We start from the raw sequence: 24,650 nt of genomic DNA, 5'->3' as shown, positions 1-24,650 counted from the left end.
CAAAGTGGATGGTTTGGTTACATGCTCAAACATAACATGTTACTAACTAATGCTCTCCATCCTCGTCATCCACTTTTGATTTGAGAATCTATGCTACAGTGCTTTACGCTGGACCTCTAAGTTATAAACCCAACAATATTACAACCCCTAATCCTATATTGCTAGCAGAGCTAAAAATACACTTGGTTGATGAATACTTTGAAGCTCTAAAATCATTTCTTTCTCATTTTTAGGTAGTTCTGGTGGAATATCACTTATCATTTACTTATACTTACAGCATAAATTTTCTTAAATTAACGCAATATGGAAGTTGTGGATTTTTCTGACTTACCTAGGAGAGATGTCACAGCCTTGTCGCATAAAGGCTCCAAGGGAGAACCACAGGCTGTTGAATATGCCAAACTCATTAGTAGACTCATTGGTCTGGATCTGCCCGTCCTCATACTCCTCAGTGTGCCACTCGTAGGGGCTGAAGCGGCTGACGAGGAACAGCACCACGCTGACACCAATGTAAGCAAAAACTATACACATCCAAATCTCATAAGCCAGTGGATCCAAGAAAGAGAAAACTCCAGGCTTGGATTTCTGAGGCTTCTTGATCATGATGGAAATGCCCAGTGACATGAAAGGCTTGGAGAAGTCAATCACTTCCTCTCGCACCAATGTGATGGTCAGAGGAGCCACTGCGATGTCTGCTTTCTATCAAACCAGAAGGCAAAGAAAAAAAAGGCAAAAAAAGGTTTAAGAAATACCACTTGAGATTACAGGGGCTCTCAATCAAAGCTATCTCATTGAAAACCTTTAAAGCATGCATTCGAATGAGTAGATCAACTCACCCCATATACCAACTCTCCAACCATCCCATTCCAGATTTTGGTCTCTGCATCTCTTGCTCCATATTTTCCATCCCCCACTATTTTCAGTTGATATTTGAAGCCACAGTGCTTCGCTATCTCAGCAGCAAGATCTACACAGTAACCCTCGTAGCGCTCATTGTCTACAAAAAGGTCAGCGTTCTTTTTCAGCATTACATACGGAGCTTCCTGAAGGACAGGAAAAAAGAGCAGCACACATGAATTCAGCACATATGAATTACCTTGTGAAACACAGTATAGCCTTGTAGCGTGAAATCAGTGATCTGGTGTTATTCTACATATATTTAACTACATATATTTAACAAAAACAAGGAAAAAAAACCAACACTTTTCTCCGTAAAGGGAAAAGTGTCTAAATTAAAGTGTTAAGACATCTATTCATGAAATAAGGTACCCAGTGGTCCAAGAACGGAGACACTAAAACCACAATTAAAAGTACGCAATTAGTTATGGACTCATTATTAAACATACCAAAATGGTGGTCACAATAACGGTCTTGTTTTCCATTCCTGTTGTGTCATTTGTAAAGACATCTGATTTGGTGACAGCCATTTTATCCATTTCATTCCAGTATCCAATCTGTTGGAAAAAATAAGCAATAAATTCAAGAAAAAGTAAGTGCTGCTTTAATGGACAGCTTGAGCCTTGAATTCAAACTATATAGTCTCAAAAATTTTCCAAACGCTCAAATCTTGTATAGATATTCATCTTCTATTCAAATTGGATATCAAGAGACTTACTTTTACAGGACCATTACTCTTTAATTCCATTATATTCACTGAGTAATTGACTCTCTTGCCATGCTGGTCAAATTGGATGTTTCCTGTCAGTCCTTCCACTCGAACCTTGGAAACACAAGATCAGACGTGTGTAAGACTGATTTGACATGAATAAATCTGTGTGACGAGCAAACAGTGGTAGTGGTAGTATGTGGAAGGCAATAATTAAAAACATGGAAGCTATCATTGTTGTTCTTATTAATTATGATCAGTCAAGTAACACCATTCACCATTCATTTGCAGGTTAAAAGTTGAGATTTTCAAAGTTAAATTAATTCTTGATGTTGTCTGGGTCATGCAAATGCAGTTTTGTCAGGATGAATAGGTAATAAATGTCTCATAAATCCTTTCAGGGCTTAATCCGTAAATAGCTGCCAATTTGAACAACAAGGATGAAATGCTCTTTGCTAAGTCATCAGGAGACGATTGGGACAGTTTCAGAGAAGTAAAATACTAATGTGCTAATAAGGATCTTTTTTACGTGTCTTTTTACTTGTCTGAAGTAATACAGTCCTCAAAAACATATTCACCCAGAGTTTCATTGCCCAAAAATCAGTGCATTGTGATGTTGTCACGACCTCATCCAAGTTCCCTAAAGTGACATCCATTTGGATCGGTTAAGTGAGAAGTGTTCTTTGCTCTTTGTTTCCTATGACTCCCGTCTTCTTGAGTGTTTTACCATGATACCTAATGACTTCAAATACTTCTTTGTGCTGAGCTACGAGGCAGCAGAAAGTCTGAATGAACCCAGTGGTGTCCAGATTGAAGAGCATAAACTCAGCATGTATTCAGAGAACATTCATTAACCAAAGGAACTAAAGTAGAAAGAATGGGAAGGATCCTCTTGATTTTTTTCAGGGAAAATCAGCATTTCTAAAATGCATTTGGTGGAGTGGATCTCTTAACTTCACAACATGGAAACTCAGATTTTCGACATACATCCTCTCATTTAGTTGACAAACTTGAAAAATCACCAAAGTTTAAGTTCCATTTTCAGTTGGCAAGTCACTGTATTGCATGAAAGCTGTTACATAGGTCTAGACTTGAGTGCTGATGTGTTACTAGTTGTTTCCTATATGGATGGCACGTCAGTACACTGCATACTATACTCACAATGTAAAATCCATATTAGATGTTACATAGTCTGTAACAGTGTTCAATCAAACTCACAGGTTATTTGTTTAGTTAAGTTGATTTGAGACCAAGAAGAAACCTCTTTAACTGCAGAAGAAGATGGATGGATGGATGGATGGAAAAACTAAAAATGAAAAACAAATTGAAACGTCCTTTCAAAAAGAGATGAGGGGGGGAAAAAAACAAACTTGTCACACACTGTGTTAATACTGTGATATTCATCTAGCCGTAGAACCCCCCTTTGGGAAAATATTAAAGTTAAAATATTAGGTAAAAATAGGTAGCATAATATAAAGTTTGATTCTCTCTCACTTTCACCTCACTTTGGGGGACATTTGAAGGTAAGAGCCATGTGATCTTGGGAAACTAAACATCACTGATCAGGTTTTGAGAGCAACATAAATTGATTTGGAAGAGATCCAACACCCTTGGATCGGCTTATCTTCTGACATGTTTGATCACAACCCAGGACAGCATCTCTCTGTCTTCATGGGGTGGTTAAAGGCAGCTAATCTTGATCTTTTATAAGTGTATCCTGACTTCCAGGGTGCCAGACAAAAAAACATCAAAGGCAAGAACTGATCAATTTTGGAAAAGCTTTCTGAGACATTTCCAACTGATACCTTTATCATTAAAAGAATCTCATCCTAGAAGCTGTTTTGGACACTTTTTTCTGCTCTGCATTAAGAAAGAGTGTAGATGGACAAATCAGTGTGGTACAGATAAAGACATAAAAAGAAAAGAAAAAAACATTTGAGAACCGTGTTACTGATCTTTCAGAAACTCAACATGATAACCATGAATAACTGATGCAGCATCATAGTTTACCATCAAATTAATCTCTATTTAGTGTGTTTCTTCTTCTTCTGAGAGCATATTTCTCTGTGTACATATGCACTGTAAAAATCAATCTTTGACAAGTACTTTCTACCTCGATGCGTTTTAAAATGCTATTCTTTTAATGTGTCTACTATTACCACTGCAATGAATCCTCACCAGCAAAAGAGGTGAGTTACCTGTTTCAGTGCTCGCTCAATCTCCACACCCTGAGCCCATGGCACAGCAGGATTAGCCAAGCAGTCACCAGTGTTGGCCCTCCTGGTAAAGTCAATGCGTTGTTTATGAAGGTATCGAAAAGCTTCTGTCATCACCTGAACGGCGTCATAGGTCAGCGCAGATGTATACTATGGCAGAAAATTGGAGGAGATTATACATGAATTATATATTATATATAGATGAATAATGAAGGACTGTATTGCCATCTGGTTAAACATAATATAACTAGTTGACAAAAAAAGGCTTTAACTGTAAGCTCCGTATTCACACATTGAATAAATATAGTTGATCAAATAAATAAATGATATTTATCTGACATTCTGCACTAGATTACACAGTGCATTATGCTTTATCCACTGTCTTCCCCTAATTAGACAGCATATGATATATCATATGTTTGATGCTGGTGCTTTCTTTGTTTATGTATTTTTGTAGAGCAGTTTTGTTGTTTTGTAAATGTCAAAACTTGAGTGAGTGCTTTTTTTTAATCAGTGTGGCCTTAAAAACAGCTTGAACTTTCCCAGTTACAAAAAAACGAAGGCTACTTTTGGCAATGACTATGCAGCTCTGGTTATATTTTAATGTAAATTTATCTGATTTGTGTGTTTGCCAAAACTGAACATGCCATTCCAATTTCCAAAAAGCTGACTTCATGTGGGCTGGTATAGTAGAGTAAACTAAACAGAATAATCATTGATGATTTCAGTATTATATCGCCTCATATGTGCATGTTAAAACTCACCCTTATTTTACTGTCAGCTCCAGGATATTCTTTTTCTTCTAGTGCCTCCCATCGCTGATCAAATTTGGAAACCAAGGGATCATCAAAATCAACAATCTGAAAGCCTGAAACATTTGCTCCACCATACTGAATTTTGGACAGGTCTCCATCAATGAAACCCTAAAAAAACAGATCAAAATGAATTATTCCATCAATTAATACACTTATAAAGTCATTCTTTAAAGAAAAAGTTGTAAATGGTGTTTACACTCACCAGATTGGCTATAATGTAGTGGTAGCCTTTAACATGTCTGCCAATTGTGATGACCTACATTGTTGTGAAACACATGTGCATTAAAACAACATATAGGTCACCTCGTGAAGGAAAAAGCAATTCTTAGTTGACAAAAACAGCTTAATAAAATGCTTGATTGAAGTTCCTCTTGTATGCCATTTTACACTGTTTGACAACTACACTTATAAGAAAGTACAATCTAAATCTGCCACATATTTATTCAGACATTATTAATTTGTTTCAATCAACCCTCACATGTCTGACAGTCTTGGCCGTTATCACTTTAAAAAACATTGTCACTTATAGTCGCAGCTATTGCTAGACAGAGATATCAAGTTCTGACGCCAGTTTTCTTATCAGAAAAGACAAAAGCAAAAAACTAACATATCTCAACCAGACCCCTTTTCAGTACCTCATATAAATGGCACACCTGAAACTAATCCCGCTGCTTGACTGACACCTTCGTTTGTCAGGGCTGCTACTTGATGCAGATTTGAATAATAACGTCTTGCATCTCCTATGTAAATGTCTTTGACATAAAGCAAGAAACTTCCACCTCGACAGTCTCTGTTTTTCCCTGATAAAGAGGCAACGAGGCTGTAGACATTGATTTCAGTCAGCATTTGGTTAAACAGACGTCTGCATGCTTTAAATGCTAATCAATATGCCTCCCTCGTGAGAAAAAGGTTAAGTAAAAATAGTCTGCTTATGTGCATTTGTTTTCCCTTTAATTGCAGTTTTGTTTACAGCCTAAATGAACAATTAGCATAATTGTTATGGTGCCTTTCTACATCTGCTGGACTGCATGGTCCATGTGACAAGGCTACTTTTGTAAGTGCTTTGTCAGATACACGTATTTCAACTGGATCTTACTTTTCTCCTACAGGAGTAATTAAAGGACAGCAAGGTTGTTAGCATTTCCTGCACCCCCCTTTTTTAATCACCACAGATCCATTCCCAGTGCTATTTACACTTCCCAGTAGAGTTTTTACATATTTGGACTCTATTAGTTCTAATATCATGTATAATTTAAGCACGAAATAGTAAAAACATTTGTTTTTTGCTTTCAATGTTTTGCAAACGTACATTTTTTTTAGCTTTCTTTACAAACAACAAGCCACTGATCATTATACCGATGGAGCCTACTGCATGTAATTACTTTACCCAGAAATTACTTACGAGAAAGACTACCAAATAATAATAATAATAATAATAATCTACAATGTACCTGTTCCATAATGTCCTTCACTTTATCCTGTTCACAGTCCAGTATCACCCTCCTCTCTTTTTTGTTCTCCAGATCTTGGAACAGTGAGCGGTAGGCCTCATCCTTTCTCTCATCTTTAAGGTTTCCCACATTAATGGCAGTTACCTGCCACTTTTTCTCTGCTGCGGTGTCCAGAACAATTTGCAGTGTTGTCAGGCCTGAAGAAAAGATTGACACAGAGTTAAAATATTAATCATGTTGTGTCTCTTTATGCTTAACATATGCATATGTTTTATAATGGTTTTAAATTATTAACTGCACATTCTCTTTAGTCCCCGAGATATTTTTGGCCCTATGGCATTTTAATGGCTCAATGCAGTTATCATGATATGCAGATTTCAAACCTCAAATTTCAAGAAGTCACAGCAAGCACGCGAAAATAAAAATGTGGGACGCAGAAAAACAAAAAAGAAATGCAAGAGCCTAGCAGAAGCAGACATAGTTTGAAGAAAAAAAATAGACCAGCAGACAAGACCCGTTCAAAAACATTCTCATCTGCTTGTTGAAACCCAGTGAAGGTTTTACAGCGACTCAGTGCCTTATGTAAAGAGCTCATCAAGATGAGTCACAGGTATTCTGGCATGAACCTGACCAACATGTGGGAGGAAAGTGGGTCTAACAATACACTTGACTGCATCAATACCAACATTTCATATTTCATTTCTGCTCTATTACTGTATGTTTTAAAGGAGTAATTGAGTATTTTGCTTATTTTTTTCACAGTACAATCTATCCTGAACGTCCACTCATAGTCTTTGTCTGATATTTTGAATTGCAAGACCTTCAGAAAACCTTGAAAAATAAGTGTCTTCAGCAAAATCTCTTACAGTATGTGATCACTTATTTTGACCGTACTGTTTATTCCAATATGTAATATAAACAAAATGTTCAGTGAATAACTGACACAGCTGGTGCAGTTAGCTGTAGCACTGGTCAGTCAGTGTGATGTGTAGTGTGGTGAAGGCAAAGATATTATGTCTGTTTCAGATTATATTCGCATCATCCTCTCTGTCTGGTTTCACTGTTGAATCTTTGCTGTTATTGATTGCTGGTCTGCTGAGGGCAGTTAGAAAGCGGTTTAATGAAAAGGTTGAGTGTTTCATTCTGACTTGCCGGTGAATTACAGATGTAATCAATTTCATGCGACGCGGCTTTGATTTTATATGAGGAAAATGGAGACTTGCAGTTTTATCTGAATGAACTATTCATCATAGTTGCATTAAGGTCAAAGTAGTGGTTAAATGTGTTTTATTGATACTTAAGAAATTAGATAAATGAAATGAAATTTAAGTTCTGAGTAATATGCAGTGAAAATAATTAAACAACAAAGGCAAAATGCTAGTTAGCATTGGCTGAAGTCAAATATAATCTAGATAGTGCATCTCTGTGGACTGTACTTATAGTCAGTAGCTGCTCTGTTGGGCACACCTTACTAATAAAACCTTTTGCATCCACAACTGCCTTATTTCTTTGTTGCATAGATTCAACAAGTTGCTGAAAACCATTCTCAGAGATGTTGGTCCATGTTTACATGATGGCATCATGCACGTCCTGCATCTTTGTCAGATGAACATCCATATTGGATTGAAACTGTGGCCCTTTGAGTACAGTGATTTCATTGTCATGTTTGAGAAACAAGAGTGAAATTATCTTAGCTTTGTGAAATCGTGTGTTATCCTACTGGAAGCAACTATCACAAGATGGGTACACTATGGTCATAAAGACATGGACATGTGCGCAACAATACTCAGGTAGGTTATGCATTTTAAACAATCAGTTAGTAACAAAACCCCCAAAGCTTGCCAAAAAAGTATACCCTGCACCACTGTAGCGTCTTTTTTCTATTCTAAGCTGGCAGAAATGGTCTTCTGTTGTGATCTTCTGCTACTGTAGCCATGTGCTTCAATGTTTAATATATTTTGTATTCAAAGATGCTTTTTCTGCACACCTTGTATGTAAGCGGTTATTTGAGCTGCTGTTGGTATCAGCATGTAGAAAGCAGGCCATTCTCCCCTGACCTCTGGCATCAACAAAGCATTTATGCCTAGAAAAATCCCAGTAGACCAGCGGTTTCTGGAAGACTCAGACCAACATGTGACATCAACAAATGTCCCGCATTCAAAGTCAATTTTATCACCTTTTCTGTGGCCATCAAATTAGCTGATGAAACATTTGCATTAATAAGTAATTAAATGTATTAAAATATATTGTCCACCCCAGTGTACCCTTTAACTTTATAACTAGATGACATCCCACCCTACACTCTTTTTACCTGAAAGACTATATCACCATGTAATACTAGTTTGTTCCTGTGTATTTAGTGTTAAAATATATACCGTATTTAGTATTTTGCTTTTGTTACAAGTTCAATGACATTTGTAAATGTAATTATTTCATAAAAAAGGACATCATTGATTTTGTTACATTCACTTTAAGTCATTCAATGTTGTATATAATGTAAGAATATATGTGACTTTTTCGGTTATATAATATTTTATAATTATTCACAAACCCATGATTTTGCACGTTTTGCAATGAACAACAAATACCTCTTTCAGTGGTCTAAAGCAGCACTTAAGTTAAATGTTTCCTTTACTACCTTTTACATTTGACAATTTTTTTATTATATTGAATCATGACTCCAAATACATGAGAACATGTACAATACGATGTAAAATGTTTAATTAAGGGTCAAATAGGCTCAGATTAAATAGAGGATATTGATTCGATTCCTACAAATTCATCCTCACATTAGCTATAATCTGTTTAACAAATTGTGTTCCCATATATCTACTGTGCTGAAAGTCCAACATCCTTCCCCAGAGTGAACCTGTTATTCTTTGCTTAATGCCTATTGAAGCACCACTTAAATCAATTGCAAGTGTTTAAAGGCTTTGTTTTAGGAAGAAATAGCAGGGGTTGTGATTGCCTACAGGTCTGCTATAACAGAACTTGAATCTGCAAATTTTTTATTTGGGTTTATTTTTTGTTTATTTTAATCTAGATTCAAACATGTAAATGTTTGAATGATGTTTAGATAAAAGTATGGAAATTATAAAAAAAAAACCCAGACTGGTACAATTGTAATATTTGACAGCAGAAATAGCTATTTTAGTGCTTATCACTGCTGTAGACAGCGCTTTTATATGACCTTGATTAATTAAGCATAAAGTCTCCAAGCACGAGTATGTGACCTTATTTAGACAACAGTGGATTTCTAATATATTAGCAAATGCTGGCATGCTTAGTGCTGGGAAGGTTACTTTTAAAATGTATTCCACTACAGATTACAGAATACATGCCCCAAAATGTATTTTGTAACGTATTCCGTTACGTTACTCGATGAGAGTAACGTATTCTGAATACTTTGGATTACTTAATATATTATCATGCTTTTTACAACTACATGAATGTACTATTGCTGTGTGATTTATTACTGTTACTGAAGGTCCGCGGCTCCGAACCGTAGTAAAGGGACCTCTGGCTAATACTTCAGGTTCAGTGTCGGGCTAGTAGCCGAAAAATAGCTTTACTTTGTTGTCTGGGTCAAGTTTGAGACAGAGAGAGGCGTTGAAAGGCTGCTCCAACGGAACTTATTGTTTCGGAGGAAAACACGAACACTGTGTACAGTCGAGTCTTAATAGCTTACTTACAACTGGGCTCGTCAGGCACTCTTCTTGGCTGCAGTGGTTATTATTATATTTACATGCTTCCAGCTCCCGTTTCTACTCGATGACAGCTCATACTTTTCCACTCACCTTTTTCTCCCTCCCTCGCTCACAGATACATAATGCGTATGGCAGTCCATTCTCCCTGCAGCACGGACTACACTGCCCATGAGGCTACATTCTTTAGGGCTGTAGAAAACATGGACGACGCGACAGCTCCCCAAAAATGAATGCCAAAACGTCTCTATCGCCCCCTGGTGTCTGGCTGCAGTATAGGTCATAAACCCCGCCTCCTCCATGTTAGCGAATGGGACTGGGGTCAGACTAAAATAAATTAATTCCCCTCAGATAAATTTTTTCCAAAGATTCTTTCTTTTGTCATCAATAGTTCTCATTATGGTGATTTATGTCCAAGGGGTCTCCTTTCCCATAAGTTTGATTCTAATTCCTACCGCGGTGATGTTAAATTGGGGTGTAATGTCATCATAACAGCTTTGACTGACAACTGCAGTCACCGAGAAACTTGTAACGGACTTAGTTAGCAAATTGCATCCATAGACTGTGTAGGTTAACTGCCAAGGCAATTAGACCTGCTAATTAGTGTTAGCCGATCACACAGTTTACTATTGATAAGCACCTAAATTGAAAAGACTGGGCATCGTTTGAGCTTTTTTGGCCTCCTTTTAAATGTACAGGTTGGCCAATCAGAGAGAATGTCCTCAACATTTGCAACAGGGAAGATGTCCCAAGCAAATATTTCCACTTCCTGCTATAAAGCTGAAGTTGCGGTAAGGGAGACCCTTTAGACAAACTTTTTGGAGATGGAAGAAAAAACAAAAGAAAATATGACTAAGTTTTTGTTAGTAATGGTAACTGTACCGTTTTGCTGTAACTGTAACTGCTGTTGGTGTAACCCCACACCCCACGCATGGCACGCAGGATGGGCATCAACCGCGAACCAGTGAATTAGATAAGCACAAGAAAATGGATGAAAGGATAAATGGAGCCCACTGCAAAGTAGTCACATTTTTATCACGTTAGAAAAGATCAGTTGCAGCTCCACTTTTTGAGATATTTATCAGTTGTTTACCAAAAATAGGTTCCCAGTACCTGACCTACACCATAATATTGGTCTTCTCTTTAACCTACTCTTTAATCTATCTTGATCCATTGTTTAAACAAAGTTACTGGCCATAGCTGACAAGGTATTTGCTGGTTCATGCATTAGCCTCAGTGTTCTAATAGAATTCATCATAACCAGTAACAACTCCATTGCTTCCTTTCTTTCGACTCCCTGAGAAACACCCCCACACATCCTTTACCAACAAGCTTAGTCACTTACAGTCTCTCTCTTTCCTCTTCTCTCTACACTTTGGGTTGCCATGGGAATGAGTGGATCACACTGACCTAATTAGACAGCCATGCAATGATGAAATATGCACAACAGGCCCCTTAGTGCCACAGCGGACGTACAGTAAGGACAGCAGGTCACTCCTAGCATTAGCATGGGGACACTGTGAAACAGCTGGTGCTTCTGATTTTAGAGAGGAACAGTATTTGATTCTGCTGTCAGTCAGAAAGGCTGACTGGTAAGACTTAGCATGCTGGCAAAAGGAAGAAAAGCATAGCAAACACAAGAGATGATTTGTAAAGCAGACAGGACAAATGGGAGGATAACGTTAGTGTATAAAGAGCAGGCAGGATATGTCTTGGATGGGAAAAGGTGCAATGGGAGACTTTAAGAGATGTAACACTATAGAAAGTTAAAGGTAATACAGAGCAGAAATGCTCTAAATCCTTCCTAATCCATCCACTGTGTATCCACTCTAAACTGTGTGTAGACAGCAGCAGTTTCACATCTCTATGTTGATTCACTTCTGTTGCAATAAACCACTTAGTGCTTCATATAAATACTTACATATAAAACTATCTTTGGGAATTTATCAATGTTGCATACCTTCAAAATGATTTCTAAAATTGATCTGAACATTGTCTCTTTTAGCGTGCTGAAAATAAAACAATTAGTCTATGAGCTAAAAGAATAATTTGATGTGTAACATAAACACTGAGTATTCCTGTTAGGATAGAAGACTTAATACTGTTATTCCACTGTAACTAGATAGTACTGAGCTTTTAATTCTGGTTTTTCATTGCAGTAAGAGTGTTAATAGAGAGTGGAACTCTATCTGTGGAAGAGATTTTCTTTTCAGTGTCAGTTGCTCCAGAAGACTGCATTGTGCTTCAAGGGCAAAAGTCACAGAATCACAATTAGCAGGTGACAGCATAAAATGAATTACATGACACAGCAAAGTGAGATAATGCAAAAGCAGGAGTAGATTGTTCTTGAACCTTTTGGCTGCCATCGCCTTTATTACACCTTATTATTAATTGCTATATTAACCATTCTTCTCGAATTCAGCCACAGCCATCTTCCATTTTACCAACTCATATGCCGCTAGCTCAATTAAAAAATACAATTGTCATGCTTATAAAGCATATAGTGTGTTCGACGTTTCAGGTAGTGAGAGAAAATGTCTGCTGGAAGATATAAAATCTTATTTCCAGACTTCGACGTTATCAGTGTCGAATTTTGAAGAATCACTTATGAAAGGGATCAAAGAAAAGGGACGAAATAGATTTGAATATGAAGCAAGCTGGGATATTATAGTTTGAGGGTAGATAATATTTCATGTAGGATAAATTCAGCCCTTGATCTTATCCAGGATTCCAAATACAGGTGTACAGGCTCAGGATAGAGATTATTTATGGCTAAATAATTTAACTTATTCTCTAAAAAAGCTAGTTTTATCATTAAGGGCACCACTACTGCTGTATTAGTGAATGTTTGTGATAACTGCAGACTGTAAAAACATGATGAGTGCTATGGTGACAGTCTTCAGATTCTGTAATCCTTAATCTTGGGAAAAGCCTGCCTGTCTAACTGACTGATAGACCAAAAAGGGTATGGCTTGAATTTTAGGTAGAGTTGGAACCAGAAAAGCAACTGGGTGTGTGTATTTGTATATGTGTATGTATCTGTGAGTCTGTTGTTTGATTGTGAAGTGGAGCTGAAAAATAACACAATGTGAACTAAGCATGGTGCAACTTTTCCTCTCAATTAGGATGGTCACACCATTGCTGACATCACATCTCTACGTAGAACAAGTGTGGAAATCAACAGCTTTAGGCCGTATCATCTCCACTGTATGTCAGAGATGACTCTGACTGCCTCTCCTCTAACCTCGCCTTGATATTACATTGCACTCTCAAATGGAGGAGGTGCTATAGTTGATTGTATGTGACAAGCTGTTTGTAATGAGCCCATGCCCTTTACCTAGCTTCACCTGTGTTGCACACAGTGGGATAGAAATGTTTTGTCACAGGATAAAAGAGGTTGCTCAGGATTCTGTATTCATTTGATCAACCGCTTCCCTGTAAGGGGACAAGTGGACCAAAAGTGTATCAACAAAATGTCTGTCAGGAGGAATGGGCAAAGTTTGGGTCCACTTATCCTCCATGAGAAAAGGTCACTAGGGGGACATGCGAGCCTTTCCCCTAAGAGGACCAGTGTTCCCAAAAGCTATACTAACAAAAAGCTACATGTATGCTAACTTACAGCTTAACAGAACCAGCAAATTGCTGGATAGATTACTCTTCTGTAGCCCCTTGTGACAACTCAGCAGCTGAAAGTAGCAAACATATAATAATATAGTCTAACTTACAGTTTCTGTGGTTTATATTACAGAATCCAAATATCTGGCCAATAATGCAGTTTTCAAAGTTCATAATTTCACATACATGTTTTACAAATAGCCATAGGATTAGCACTCAAGCTTCCAAGGCTACAAGATAACCAGCTGACAACAGTGGCAGATTTTCTTTAGAGAATTTCATGATGAAAATCCACTCAAATCACACTTTGAAAGCTATAAAACGTGTTCACTTCTTACCTCGATCGCTGTCGTAGAGATAGGCAAACTTGTCCCACTTGTAGTACTCAATAAGGCTGAGAAGGGGACCCTTGATATCTGGTCGCATCTGGATAATGAACTGATGACTTCCATCCAGAGGGAAGCTGGGTGTAATGAAGGAGACATGTAGCGTCCCACAAAACGAGGTGATGGTGTTTACAGACTTCTTGTCATAGAATCCAAAAATGGCATACACTCCTCTAGAGAACTGTGAACAGACTGAAGAAAAAAAAATTGTGTTAGGACATTGTACTGAATGTTTACTTCATTGCTTTTAATCCTGATTGAATTAAATTGCAAACTTCCTTTTCACTATTTAGCAGAAAACAAGTTGCTGTCTTTTATACCACGGATGATTTGCCAGAGCAATGTCATATCTTATTTGAAACAAACTCTTCTGACATTTATTTGGGAAGCATACAGTACTCCCTGCTATAATTCATAGCAATGTATATAACCAAGACCTTTATTACCCTCAGTTAGTGCACATTAGGGCCAGAAACAACCATTAAGGGACATCTTTTTTAGTTTCTTTTTCGGCTGATTAATGGATAGTTTCCCATAAGTTCTGTCAGGGGAGTGCTTGTGTTCAACAGCAGCAGATCCAATCTGAGCGAGTCACTTTGTGAAACTTTTATGAAATGACCTATTGCTTTATTTGATATAGTGATAATGACTGTGATTGATATTCTGTTTGTCTTAAAGATTCTTTAAAACTCTATATCAACTTTTTAAATGTTCTCTGTTTTATGGTATAGTAACACTGCCCCGAGAAAAATGTAACTATTCCACATATTCACAGGTATATGATTATGGGGCATCCAAATATGCTTCAGTGCACTGCTTCACCCCCTTTACCATTAAGAGCAGATGCATCTGTAGAATATTTAATATCCACAATATATTGTGAGATTCCATTAGATTTAATGTTTGCCTTCGTTAACAACAGTTTAATTATATACTGTGTGATTACTCTGTGTTTATATTAGATTACTTGTATTACATCCTCATTCTGCTGACTCTCCAAAAGCACCGTATTCAATAATATAGGACATATGTTCTGGTCCACATAACACCAGGGATGTAACTGGCTTCTAGCATTCATTATGCAAAGATCAGAAGAGAGTACTGAAAACTCAATGGACTGTAAACATAAATGCTAAATGTCTATCTTATCCTTTAGTTGCTTTCGGCAGTGTTTTTTAAACATTTTACTGGAGTAGATAGATTTGCATGCTCCTTGTAAATGTGTATTGATCAAATGTAAGTTAATGAGGGTTATTGACTTTTGTCATGTTTCTTTCAGTGTAATTAATCTAGTGATTTGTTTTTTTGTCCAGTATCATTGTGAGGTGCCTCATTGACAAAGGGAACTGGAGTCTGTGTAACAGATATGTGGTGTGACTATCAGTTTGATATGTTACTTCTGCAGGCTACTAGGTGTTTGTAAAGGTTTACTTCATTTTTGCTGTAATGCTTCATATATGTACACAGGGAGTATTCTTTAGCCACTTTTTCATATTGTTAAATATTACCAGCTTCATTAATGAAATCTCAGCTGAAATTAATTTAATTAAATTCTTTCTCTGGCAAATGACTTACTATTGTCCAGTCAGACTTTGTTCCTGCTGAACACGATCGAATAGAATAGAATAGGACTGCAATAGAGCTGTAAAATTGCAAAAGTTATTTTGGGTCAATTCCTAAAATATCTGGTTGAAATTTGGTCAAATTAAACACCCAACAATCAGTTGATGAAAAGTAAATTACTATTTTCAATGTGCATTTTGGAAAGGAAAGCCTCATTACCAAGCTCTGAGCTCAAAAATCTCATATCTTCCATGATTTTATTGAATGAAACAACAATTTGAGTCCAATTTTAGCTATTTCAGCAAACTGATAAGACGGTTTCCATCCTAAATGAAGATAACACCTCTATTGTTACCATGTGTGTCACTACTTTTGTTTTCAGGTTACTGGAATATTTAAAACAATCACAACGACCAACATGGAAAACACACAAAAATAAGCTTTTTTTAAAAAAACAAATAAGATTGACCATGACTCAAAACTTCAGAGACGTTTGCTCGTGTGCTTGAAGTGCTTGAAGTTTGTGTATTTCGAAATGTGGCCAACACTAAAGTCATGGTGCACTGACACAGGCTAAATTTAATTTATACCTCATTAAACCACTGGAGGTCCATAGAAGCTAGATTTTCACGGTGGTGCCTTCCTGTTTTTTCTTTTCCTGGAAAATATAATTTTAGCAGTTTTTCCTCATCTTTTGGTAAGTGAGTTGAAATATTTAACAGTAGATTAATTGCTCAATGCTGTATACCAAATGATTTTTTTATGAGGCAATGAAAACATTACTTGTTTACTTGTCAAACCTTTGTTTAGAGTTCCTTGGAAAACTGTGACTCGCTTTCATCCACCGCCATCATTCATGCACTTCAAATATCTTTAACAATCCATTGACATGAGCAATTAAATGTTCATCACAGCCACCGGAGCCGAACTGTTAACAGTCCAATCACCTCCATCAGTCTGTGACACCATTTCTAATCTTTTTAGCAGATGACACTGGCCAGTAATGTGGCCACAGAGAGATTAGACCTCACTAATCTAATTTCATTTTTTGTCTCCGTGCAAGCTAACAGAACCTAAAGTGTGTTGACTGTTAACTGTCACAGTCTAACCTGAGAATGATAGTGTACAGGTCAATGAAGTAAAAGTAAATGTCTGTCAGAAAAGAAGTTAGGTTAGGAACAAAGTCTGAAAATATGACACAGGTGGAGAGCTTTGAATTACATTTGAGATAAGCTAAATATAGTTGTAATTTACAGATAATGTGCAACTTTGGTACTGTGGGTACATGGAGACGCTAGCTACTGTAGTTCACAGTAAGTATCTTCCATTAAATTTTTAAAACACTGCTTTTTGAAGTTGCTGCTGAATTGTTCATTTCAGGCCTTTGCTGTTAAATCGGAATTTTGTATTACTTATATTCTTTTCTTATTTTCTGTTTGAGATATTTTCTTAAATAAGATAAAATACTGATCATATTCTAGACAATTACAGTTCACACAAAGAGAATGCCATATATGTATGCAGTTTTGTTTCACTTTGCAGCCTCCTTTTTTCTTTTGCTTTGCACCCCCTTTCCTATTTCAGAATAGCTGGTGAAATACATTTGTAAGTATATGTCATATTTTGTTCCAAGGCATGATAATTGTAAGACTTAAAACCCGCTCTATAACTCACCCTGGCACCATATTTCTTAAAAATGTACCATATTCTAGGTCTCCTGGCACTTATAGAAGCTAAGAGAGTTGCTGCTCTTTTTTTCTGTCGTTGTGTCACATCTGTCCATTGTCATGTTTCTAGCCTTGCTATGCTGACACTCTTGCTGGTGAGCTTGCTGAGTTTGCCCAGGATTAAAACTCACTGAGCTCGTGCTTAGAAACTGGATATCCCCATGACTGTGCTGCAGCTTATGCCAGAGAGAACAGTTTGACAACATGTTACTTTATTACCAAATATGGAAATTCACATCCAGAAGCAATGCGCTGTCTATTTGTCTGTGCAGGGAAAGTTCAAAGGACTTTGCCGTCTGTGAAATGTGACAGAAAAAGAATGAAAAGTAAGGTTTTTAATGGGTGAGACTTCTACGTGCACTTCTTCAATAAGGAATTTAGAAATGTTTAATTAAGAAAGAAAAGCCAGCCACAAACAGTAACTCTTAGAAACACTGGGGATTTTGGAAAAGCCATTAAGCCTCTGTCACATCTGACTGCTTTTCAGTGAAACCAGCAAGTATTCACCCTCAGAAATCCCCCTCCAAACGCAGAAAAAGGAGTGATTGGGTAAATCTCTTTTTCTAGTGTTTTCTAGTGTTCTTGAGGTCACCCTAATTATGCACCATGAGCAAAATGTTGAAACAAATCTTATTATTGCTCACTGCTGTGTCTGAAAATTATAGCATGGTGCCAGTTTTCCTTCTCTATCATTCTGTTTATGAAGATAACATGGGGAAAAAATTCAGTTCTCACTAAATTTTGGAATGTTTCAGCAAGATAAACAGACTGTTGATTTGGGGACTTGTAATCCTAATATTGTTGTTACTGACAATAGTGTATAATATAAATAATATATCTCTCTATGTATGTGTCTGTGCTTGTGCATGTTTATCTGGGTTATTTGCATTTGGTTATGCATCCCACTTATTTATTCATTTAGTTTTAAGTCGTTCATCTATGAACCAGTAATGTCAAATAAAAAACTAAAATCTGATCAAGGTAACGTAAAACATAAGGCAGTCGTTATATTAATCTTTACATAAAAACAATAATTAAGCATGTTGCTGTGTGCTTCTGATATATCCAACTGCCTCTGAAATGTCCTAAATCTTTATACAAAACAGAAAGAAAAGAGCAGAAGGGAACAATAACAAGAAAATTGCTTCCTTAAAGTGTTGAATAGAGGATCGCTATACATGGGCACATTCTGTATTGGACTATTTGAACAGAAAATGACACATCTATCATCGTAGAGATTACACAAATATACACTGAAACCCCTGAGATCTTAATATTTAGACTCTTCACCACATTTCAAACATGCTACACTTTGCCATGAAGATGATGGTTTTCTTAAATTTGAGCTTCACTGTATATCAAGACATGCCAACGCAACACTGTTGCATCTGTGTGCATTTTTTCTACACTTTAATTTAATGATTAAATGTGAGTTTTATCAGAACACAGTTAGTTAGATATTTTTTCCATTGAAATTTAGTTATTATTTCATGTACAGTACATTATCTACAGTAATTTGATGCTGATTAATTGACCAATTTGATATCCACAGCAGATGCAGCAGATGCACAGGCACATTAAGGAGAAAACAGCATGTGTTATTACTGTTTTGTTTTTATTTTTGTATTTTGTTTGATTTGTTTTGCCTGAAGTTGGGTTAATCTAATGGATAGAATATGCCATTTCTTGTAACAACTCCATTAGTTCACCCAGCAGTTGCTCCACATTATTTGTGCTTACATAAACACTCATCAGGCACTCCGTGGTCATCAGAAGGTTCTAATCCCTTCATTACAGGATGACGTTAAATGTGCTGCAAAAGTGACTCTGGCACAGTTTATCACCTTCCAAAGAGAAGGTGTACCCTTTGAAATATATTTAGCCGTCCCAATTAGCTGACCTCGTTTTCACCACTGTGGCACTGAAGGCAACTTCGCTGCTCAGCCACTGTTTACATGACTGCTCCGTCACTGATCAAAGATTAAACTTGCATAAATTTGCAACTTCAGCTGACATCTAATATGCCCTGAAATTGTCCAAACAACATGGATGAATTCTGCAAATTCAGTTAATCTCATCAAAACATACTTAAGTCTATCAAAGTATGCCCATAATAATAATATAGTAAAGCTATTATTTTTTAATATTGTCACCATTTTAAATGTGATAAGTATCTAATCATATTTAAGCTTCAACATAGTTTCAATGTATTTTATTTTGAAAATATCAAATCCAGTAAACAGAAATCTTTGGCATATTGGTGCTTTTTATTAATATCTACATAAAGAAAATACACAATTTCCCATTCAGTAGAAAAAACTGACTAAAACAGGCATCCAAATCTGACAAACCATCTGGTAACAGAAGGCCAAAATTGGCAAAGTGCTTCAGCAAACTGATGAATCAGTGTAATGCACATGCATGCATTCGCACATGCCACGTCACTGTGGTGATAATCATCAGCAGTCCACTCACATCTAACAGAACTCACTGTTATATATCTCAGCATCTCCAACACTTCTGTTCTCACCACATAAAAAACTGCCTCGAGACCTTAGGGCTTTTATGTAGAACTGATATGTCACCAGTTTGCACAGCATAAAAGCACCCCAAGGAAATTTGTCACTGATATAGTTTTTGCACAGGAAAATTTTGACCTTGGACGTCTACAAAACACTGGAGAAACCTGGTGGCTTGTGGCTTCCCAAAACAACCCAATGGTCATGCTACTGTTTTGTGAAAATGATATTGGAAGATGGAAGGGATTTTTTGTATTATTTTTTTTTAATAATGAAAAAAGGACAAGTTGAGAAAGGACTGCAGTGAAGGACATACTTCATCAAGCTAGAATTCACGGCACTCGTGGGAAGAAAAATTTTTTTTAAATCAAATTTATAGTGTAGGGAATCTTTTTATAACTTATAATATGTTTTCCTCTCAGCAAATAAAAACTAAATTTTATTTTATTCCCTTTTTGCTATGTTGTTTTGATAACCTTTTTCAGGTTTGTTTTCTTTATTTATTATATTTTGACTGCAGTAAAGAAACAAAGGCAAGTTTTGCCAGTAAATGCAAATGAAATATTTAATAAACATACTATTCATTGACAAGTAATCAAAAAATGAGGTTCACGGGACATATATGGGGAGTTATATTTTCATATTTTTCAACATATTTCACTGATTAATGCTTGTTCTATATGCTATATCCATTCACTTTCCTGTTGCGTATTAGATCACAACATTAACTCTACTCATTTTGTAAAGATTTCTGATAAGGTGGGGTCTGTTATGCTGGTAATTAATATAAAATTCCATTGCATACAGGTTAGAAAATTAAAATTCATAAGCCATGTGCTTTAACTGATGATCAGTTTATGTAATATATAAGTATGTAGCAGAATCCAGCAGCTGGTTAGCTTAGCAAAGCATTGAACAGCTGTGCAAAGCATATATAATATATTAGATGTAGATGGCAAGTAAAATGTTTTTTTAGACATCTGTGACAAAATTTAGTTTTTCACTTGTTTTATAACCTCAGTAAATGTTCTTGTTTGTGGATTTATGGTGAGTTTCAAATTGTATTTTATAAAGCATTAATTCCACCTTGTAAATGGTGGTACCACTAAGCATTAAATAGAAGAAAAAGCATCCTGTGCATTAGGGGTTGTCTACCTTATGCATTGTCCCCAGATATTGAGTTAAATTTGGGTCTGATCTGATTTCAAGAAAACAACATGGGAACAATCAAAATGCCGAATTAGATTCAAAGGCTCCACTGTAGTACAAAGCAAACAGAACTTGCCTAAAAGCACCTTTAAATTCTATTTAAAAATGATTGTTGCATGCATTATATAAACCAATCTAAGTAACTATTGCTCAGAACAGCTGCCAAGAAACTAACAGACTGCAGACTTTATGATAAGCTAAGCTTACAGTAAGAGATAAAGATGTGTGAATCAGTGTTCAACAAACCAAATAACTACCAAACTGCATAAGAACCATTCACTGTTACCAGAAAGAATGTGGTTTCCAACTGCAATTAGCAGGGTTAAAATAAAAATGGCATTTTCATTTTCCTCTTCATTCTAGACAAGAGATGCTTTTAAGCACCTAAAAAAACATCTTTATTGGCTCTCCTGGGTGAACTCAATCTTTTTAGGCCCTTGCACAGTCCTCCTGTGTGTTCAACAGTGCTGTAGGTGATGTAAGGACAGCTACAAGCAGCTTTTTTAACTAAATTTATTGCTGTGTTCCTAAATGCTCTTGTAGTACTGGATTTTTTTTTTAAGTATTTGCATCCTTATCACTGTGGCTCAGATATAGAAAATGGGAAAGAGGTTTCTAACTTAAGGCTCTGACACGGGAACAATTTTGAGATTGCATTTTTTCTCAATTAACACACATTTTAGTGCAGAACAGAATTCCTACTCTTTTGATTCCCAGACATTTTCTTTAAGTTAAAGCCCGTGGTTGTGGTTGATGAGTCAAATAAATGACCTCATGTTTTTTATTTTTTTCCTAGACACTTCTCCTCAGTGGCAAACAATATGAATTCATGGAAGTAAGTGAAGGAAGGATTAAGAACGTACAATATGACATACTTCCCCCTTTCTTATTGTGTTGCTTAATGCAGGCTTGATAAACTGCTAAATTTCTCTTCCCTTTGCAGTTACTCTAGTTGAATTATTTCTTTTATTAAGGCTTTCATCATTTGATTGAAGTAAAATTTATGAATTTCAGTGCTAAACGCTGACAACAACTCTCAAAATAAAGACTCAGTGAAGCCCAAGTGAGTTACTCCACCGTAACATTATTTTTAACATTGATCTTTATAAATGGAGAGTCCTTTCTAAATCCATTGTGCAAACTGTCTTACACAAAGCAACAATTTGACCAGCAGAGACTTTGCAAAGAAAGATGGATGCAGCTTCTACACCTGAAAGGTGACTCCAGTGAAGACGTGCCTTGAAATGGCATTGTTTCAAAAGACAGCATGAGCCTGGTCCTCTTGTTTCAAAAATATTTCTGACTTGAAGAAGAGTTTCTTGAAGACGTTTCACCTCTTGTCCGAGAATCTTTTAAGCTTCTCGGCTGAAAAATAAAGAAGTCCAGGTGCTTTCTTTCCAAGCTCCTTAAACTACAATGACCTGGATGACTGAGAACATAAACAGATATTCTGACTGTATAGAAATCTAAGAGAACTCACTGTAGTCTCCTTCAATCACTGTGGATCCTGGTGAGTTAATGGTCTCAATTACTAATTTCATGTTTTACTGTTTTACTGAAAATATGATCACCATTTGTTTCCCAAAGCCAGTAAAGCAGGGTATCCAATAAAATGTCAATCTTTTATATACAGTATGTGACAAAAAAACTGAATTTGCCTATTTACCTTGTTGATGGTTCAAAACATATCAAAATATTACCAAGTTATGGCACAAGCCTTAAAGCACAAAAGTAATTCATATGATGATCTGCATCAGTCATGCTGATATTATGGTTTTCTGAATGAATGGATGACGTGCCACTTTAAAATGTGGGACAGCATTAGCTCATTCCCTTTTGTAAGGGATGGTCTAGTGTATCCTTTGCTGAAAGAGGAAAGAAAGGAAGCACTGACTTATTAATTTTTTTGGTAAGTAGAGAATTTGAGATGGTCTTATTATGGCTATCATCCTGACACTTAGGTTACAAAATGTCTATTCATCTGCAACTTAAGAATATAGACTGTAAAACGTGCAACACTTACAGAAAGCAAAATATTAATATGTACTTCGTGTGCTTTATGACTTGTCTGCAGCCCATAAAGGCGTGATCTGGTTTAATTCCCTCTGTAGACTGTTGCCAGGGTAACGTATTTCAGCCATGTTCTCTCTCTACATAGCAGGAAACACAGTACACAGTTAAATGCAGTGTTTAGGCTCTAAAATCTTTCTGAAAACCTCTGGGATAAGGGAATTAGAAATATGGGTAAGATCCCTGCAGTTATTATTTCAACAAATTTTTATGCATGCAGAAATTGTTCTTCCTGAATTTTACAGTTACATAAACTCATATTTCCTATATGACCAAACTTGTATGTGAAAAATCTCACTTTTTGTATTGCTAATGTGGATATACATGTAGTAAATCTCTGTAGGCTGTTGCCGTGGTGACAGCTCTCAGTCATGCTTTTGAGTGGCCGATAGGACTGGGAACTGTTTTTGTCTGCCTTTGAGCAGCTCTTCCGGCAGCTGGTCTCTAGTAGAACAGTACAGCTCAGTTCTTATCAACTTCTGACCCCCCTCCTCCCATCTCCCATCCTATTTCTCTCTGTCTCCTCTCTTTCTCCCTCCCCGCTTTTGTTCACTGACCTGTTTCCTGCAGGCTTTCTGCCGTGGATACATGTAGTTTTCACAAGAACAGAGATTGCTGAATGCCCCTATACTAAATACCCAGTGTGTGATCTTAGTACAGAACCCACAATGTCCTGAGCATGATGTACACTTTGACTTTTGTTGCTTTCTAAGCATCTTTGAATGAAGTACAGTTGTGGTCAGAAGTTTACATACACTCATCATACTCTTGAATGTGATGGTCATTTTTCGGCTTTTAATGCATTGTTTAAACTCCTCTTTCCAGGGTGGAAGTACTGTTTAGCGTACATCTTTAATGAGTAAAAAACAGGAATTGGGTGGACAAGTTTGAATTAATTTAGGATTTTCTCTAATCCACACAAGGTCAAAAAATCATACATATAGACTCTAAAGTTTTACATTCTTTAAACTTTACAACACTAATGCATATTAACTTCTTATCAGTGATCATAATTTACTACAACTGGTTGTTCTTTGCCAGCATTAAAACAATTTGGTTGACAGAACTCATTGGATTGGCCAACAGAACCTGTGAAAGTCCAAAGAACTTTCACAGATTAACTGATTTGACTTGGGAGAGACTCCTTTCTAAACAACTGCAGATTTCAAGATTATCAGACAACTGTATGTAAGCACAAGTGATCTGGATGTGTTAACACCTTTCCCACCATCGGATGAGATGAAATTGGCTAGGATGTTCACCAACAACCCAGGAACCACCAAGGCTCAATAGTGCCATGAATTTAAACACCACTCTCACTATCCACCATGAAGTTTTACATCACTGAGACAGTGCTGGCCAAAAAAGTGCCGACCAAAAAAGAAGCCTTGACGTCTAACTCTACAAGCTCGACTGAAATTTGCAGATGTCCACTTGAACAGGAGGAAAGTTTTATGGTCAGACAAGACAAAACTCGTTCTATTTGGCGTAATGACAAATGGTATGTTTCATGAAATGAAGGTGAGATTTTCAAATAATGCCCAAAATCCATATTTTGAGCATTATATTAGATATTATTCATCCATCCATCCATCCATTCCGACTGGGTTATGGGGGCAGCAGCCTGAGCAGAGAAGCCCAGACCTCCCTCTCCCCAGCCACCTCCTCTAGCTTATCCGGGGAAACACCAAGGCGTTCCCAGGCCAGCCGAGAGATATAATCTCTCCAGCGCGTCCTGGGTCTGCCTCCCGGTGGGACATGCCCGGAAC

At 36.8% G+C, this 24,650-nt stretch overlaps 1 protein-coding gene across 6 annotated transcripts in view; it reads right to left on the bottom strand.

The window, feature by feature from the left end:
* gria2b (glutamate receptor, ionotropic, AMPA 2b) overlaps positions 1-24,650 on the bottom strand; it is a 52,015-nt gene that overhangs the window by 7,966 nt on the left and 19,399 nt on the right. For all 6 annotated transcript variants that reach the window (XR_014893618.1, XM_085284368.1, XM_085284340.1 and 3 more), the window contains exons 3-11: positions 13,746-13,985; positions 6,089-6,285; positions 4,840-4,893; positions 4,587-4,745; positions 3,805-3,972; positions 1,616-1,720; positions 1,347-1,454; positions 837-1,043; positions 332-699 (exon numbers count right to left, since the gene is read on the bottom strand). Coding sequence is in view for 5 of the 6 variants with exons in the window: in XM_085284368.1 (XP_085140494.1) it covers positions 332-699; positions 837-1,043; positions 1,347-1,454; positions 1,616-1,720; positions 3,805-3,972; positions 4,587-4,745; positions 4,840-4,893; positions 6,089-6,285; positions 13,746-13,985 (1,606 nt within the window). In the remaining variant the exon portion in view is untranslated. The remainder of the gene's footprint in view (positions 1-331; positions 700-836; positions 1,044-1,346; positions 1,455-1,615; positions 1,721-3,804; positions 3,973-4,586; positions 4,746-4,839; positions 4,894-6,088; positions 6,286-13,745; positions 13,986-24,650) is intronic.

This window comes from Mchenga conophoros, linkage group LG2 (genome assembly GCF_057382185.1).
Source record: "Mchenga conophoros isolate Kocher_MC1m ecotype Shallow Benthic linkage group LG2, M_conophoros_male_GT1.1, whole genome shotgun sequence".
NCBI classification, from domain to species: Eukaryota; Metazoa; Chordata; class Actinopteri; order Cichliformes; family Cichlidae; genus Mchenga; species Mchenga conophoros.
The sequence above is the reverse complement of the archived record's forward strand: the minus strand, read 5'-3'. Positions and strand labels throughout refer to the sequence as shown.